The sequence below is a fragment of the Malus sylvestris genome, chromosome 15 (genome assembly GCF_916048215.2).
Source record: "Malus sylvestris chromosome 15, drMalSylv7.2, whole genome shotgun sequence".
NCBI lineage: Eukaryota > Viridiplantae > Streptophyta > Magnoliopsida > Rosales > Rosaceae > Malus > Malus sylvestris.
Window position 1 is genome coordinate 45,463,033 of NC_062274.1, and position 4,546 is coordinate 45,467,578.

At 37.1% G+C, this 4,546-nt stretch overlaps 1 protein-coding gene across 1 annotated transcript; it reads right to left on the reverse strand.

Moving 5' to 3' along the window:
- Positions 1–944: 944 nt before the first annotated feature.
- Positions 945–3,317, reverse strand: LOC126603942 (ribosomal protein S10, mitochondrial-like). The gene is made up of 2 exons (XM_050270973.1): positions 3,172–3,317; positions 945–1,637 (listed from the first exon to the last, which is right to left on the reverse strand). Exon 2 carries the CDS (start codon positions 1,603–1,605, stop codon positions 1,273–1,275), a length of 333 nt encoding a protein of 110 aa, XP_050126930.1. The 5' UTR covers positions 1,606–1,637; positions 3,172–3,317; the 3' UTR covers positions 945–1,272.
- Positions 3,318–4,546: the final 1,229 nt, after the last annotated feature.

Here is a 4,546-nt window from a genome sequence, read left to right on the forward strand (position 1 = left end):
ATCGTGTGAGGTACCATTCTCTTCGTCTCTTCGAGGGCTACAACTTTCGTTTTTGTCTTGCTTGATTTTGTTGAGTTTTGACAAAGTTATGGCCGTTTCAAGTAGGTGTGGATTTCCGGCCGAAATTCCGATTTTCTCTCCCATTGGGTCGAGTCCCACATCGCCCACGCGAGGGCAGTGAGCAAGCAAGAAGGCCTATAAAAGCCACATTCCCAAGCTGAGAAAATCATGTCTTGCTCGGCCTTTGGGCTATGATCAAGTGTAGTATGTGTTGAGATTTCTCAGCATTTTTAAGTATTTTTGGATATTATATCGCGATATTATCAATAATTTTGAAAATATCACGATATTATCGATAATATTGCGATATTTTGACGAAAATCATTTGGATAGTTAAAAAAATATTGGACCCTCAAAAAAATGATAATATCGGCGAAATATCACCGATATTATCGATTTTTTCTTCCTTGCTCTGGTCACAAGTCTGGCTTCCACACCAGCAGCGGGTTTCGAACCCGAAACCTTCAGTTTTTAGTTTGAAGAAAGCCTCGCAATTCACCATTTACCACTGGACCATGGACCACCAGCTTGTGGTTTAGTGACAATAATCGGCTAACCTTAAATTCGATTAGGAGGTGCGTAACCTTAAATTTGATTAGGAAATACTCTACCGCAAATTTGATTATTATATGGACGAAATTATTCTTCGAATATAATGAGGTATATCAACACACTCTATTTAATTAAGCTATGGAAGCCTACAATCTTTTTTCCCAGATTTTCCATTTAAATATGGGCACCTCTCCCAGACAGTAGTGTGAATCAGGTGCCAACACTTCTTCAGCAGCAAGTTATGAGCAGTTTGATAAGAAACATTCACGCAATCAAAATACGCCAACATAAAAATCCTATCCACTCGCATTACCACGAGCGCGAAGAGGCTATTTAGAGAGAATGCAATTGTTTGTAGATAGCAAATGTTCTGTGACACATCTAACCCAAGCTCAAGCGCTGAATCATAATTGCATCGACCTCCAATCATAAGTAAACAAATACTACTGCAATAAAAAGCGATTTTGAATCGTCGTATCTTCTAAAAACAGATTACAAACTTGCAGAACTTACTAGAGATCAACCTCAATGCCTATCTTCATCAACATTTGAAGTGCTCCTCTTTTTCTCATCTCGTCTTCCTATTGAATTAAAAACAGAACCATCCAACAACGCCATGGAAGTTCAGGTTCAGCAAAGGGTCAATGCCAGGCTCTTACTTCAAAGCAACTTCTGGAGTTTTTCCTTATCCAAACGGGTCTTGCAAGAAAACTGGAGTTCATATTGGGCTCCAAATATCCGCTGGCGTTTTAACCAGAAGAACTTCTTCTGCAATTCATGTGTTTCTGTGTTTATGACCAGGAACTGTTTCTTGACATTCATTTCAAACTGTTCTCTGGACTTTTTATCAACATGAGGTGATCGTAACACAGTGTATAAGACTCGTGATTCAGGCAATGCAATCTTCTGTGTGTAAGGTGGAAGCCCCCAGTTGATGTTCTCCGTTAATGGGCGACCAAATGATCGAATGGCTATGCATATCTTGGCGGCCATTACTTTCGCTAGTCTTTTTCTTTGGCAGAGTCCTTAAACAATTACCAAACAAATCCTAGTCATAGAAATCACAGTGATATATGGAAGCCAATGATTTAAAGAACAATGGAAAACAATATCCAATCTGGCAATTTTCATAAATGTTGGGATTTGAGATGAAAATAAACTCACAAATAGAGCAAATTCATATCTTTACCAAATCACCCATGGAAACTTATGAAAACCAAGAACTCATCTCAGGACACTGAACGCCAAAATATAAATCTTTATTAACAGTATTTATTTCAAGGTTGACTTCAAAATCACAAGTCCTATCTTCGACATATTTTCATACTTTGAAAGTTGTGTCATACATTATTGTCTATACAACTAAAGTATATTAAAAATTAAAATACTAAAAAAACACAACTAAAATAACTTAATTTATATTTAGACAATCATTCTATGGGAGAATGAAAGAATGAAAGAACAAATGACTGCAATAATATGATGAATTCTTCTCACTAAGAGACATCAAATATCAATTCGTCTTCCACTATATTTTTTTCCTTCTGGGCAGAGAAGACATTACTAGAAATTTGGTCTATGACAACACTGCATAGGCATCAGAAAAGCAAATAGGCATCGAAAAATTAAATGACAGTCTTATATGTCAAATGATATCGCCGCTTCGTACTGCCGATGCTATTTATACGTGATATAACATCAGAGGTTATATATCCTAATGTGTATTCCATTTTCAAATCCCCCCGGGAAGCGATTTGCGGATAACTGCTGATATCTTATGAAACACACAGTCCCCCTATTCCCGCTATTCTGCTCATGCCCTAGAATTTGACTATCCCTCAACTCTCACCGCGCTCTCAGAGGCCAATGACAAATTTTTACCATTTTCAATACTCAATCTCTCAGCTCCTTCCTCTTCAGTCTTACACCTCTGGCACGTCTTTAAATTCAACACCCAGAAAACCCAAATCCCGCCTCTCCCTCCACCCTGTATCCCTATCCCCTCACTCAAAACCCATATCAATTCTTGAATCCCGGCAGCCCATACTGAAAGCCACAGTTACATAGCCGTATGAAAAACCGTAAACTAATTCTATGGGTGAATGAAAGAAGTACAAATGAATGCAATATCAAGATGCGTTGAATAAGTCATATATCGAACATCAATTCATCTTTCGCCATTATTTTTTATTTTTTGTTGCATACAAGACATTTCAGTTTAGCAAACAACAATATCACCCAAACAGAAAAATCCTGAAACACCTTCCAATCATTCCCGGAAGCGCAGCAAGACTACAAATTTGATTCAGATCCACGGAACTACGAACGGCAGATTCAATTACCGATAACATTCAAATTCGTAGCCTCGACCCAGTCCAAGTTTTTTTTTTTATTTCAGATGGAAATTTTCCGAAATATATGAGATTTCAAGCTTTCTCACTGACCCAATTCAGATTTTGGATTCAATTCACTGACCCACACAGACTTACAGAGTGAGCAATATTATTCAAAATCCGAGGCAGATTAAACAAAAACAATGGCGGATATAGTAGAAGGTACCTGAGAGGGCTGAGGAGTGAGGTTCGGACTTTGAAGCCGTCGTGCAAATGAGTGCCTGAGTGGGTTTAGGTCTTTTCTGTTTTTCAAAACCAGAAGAAAGAATGAAACCAAAGAACTGGAAATGGAGAGGGTGAGCAAATATAAAATGGCACAGGCCTGTAACCTAAGTGGGTTGGGCTTTCTCCTCCTTTTTTACTATCAAAATCTATTAGAAACCCTACTCTTCGGAACCAGGTTCGAATCTGACTTGGCTTTTGAGTGAAGTTTGGTTGGTGGGAGGACGGTAGAATGAGTTGCAAACTTAGACGACATCAAGTAATTGACTCTACGCCGGCTTTGGGAGCCTTGATCAATTGCACAAGATGTGGAGCTAGTTCATGTGATCGAGGTTCATTTTTTCTCTATTTAGTGTACACCAACTTCAGAGTTACTGTAAAATATGGATAAAGGTGGAGTATTTATCCTCAAAGTAATAATAAAAAGGCTCTTTTTTTTTTCTTGTATTATAATATCAAAATATTCATGCATGTAATTTAATCTTAAACGTATTTTTGTGCCTATTAGTTAGGGTGACAATTTCGAACATGACGGGCAAGCCAAATCGAAAATAAGACGAAATAAATGAATTTAGGTTTGTCATAATCACGTTCCTATAACAAGCATGTCAAACTGTTTAATATTGCTAATAAACAGTTCGTGTAGCGGGTCAATCAACTTAATATGAAAATAACACATTTTGATACGTAATTGTGTAACCCATTAATCACTGTATGATTCATTTAACCCATGTAACACAAAATAACTCAATAAAATTGAAGGTGAAATTTCAAGTTTAACCTTTTATTTGATGTAAACAATATACTTTATAGGTAATCTTGTACTATTGAACATTAAACGAGTGAATCGTGTCATTATCGTGTAGCACATTCATAAATTTTGTTATTTCGAGTTTGAAAACAAAATGACTCAACAAATAATTGTGTCATGTTTAAATTGATCGTAGCTGTGTTTGTATCAAATTCGTATTGACACGAACATGGACATGTAAACACAAACTGCCCCATACTTATTGCCAACTAAGGAGCATGGTCTCAACAATACTAACAACTAACCAGTTAATGTTGTGGCCTATATTTAACTGACAAGGGAGAGAGAGGGCACGACAGAGAGAGAGAGAGTGGAGAGAGATGTGTTTATAGTGTTGTGTAGAGGATGTGTTATTCCTCCTACGCAGTACCTTTATTTATAGTAATAAGGCAGGGAATAATCTTTCTCATCCAAGGAATACAAGTCCTAATAGGGAAGAATAACTAGAATCAAATCTAATCTAGGATTTACACAATCATACTTAAATACAAAGTTTATAACACTCCCC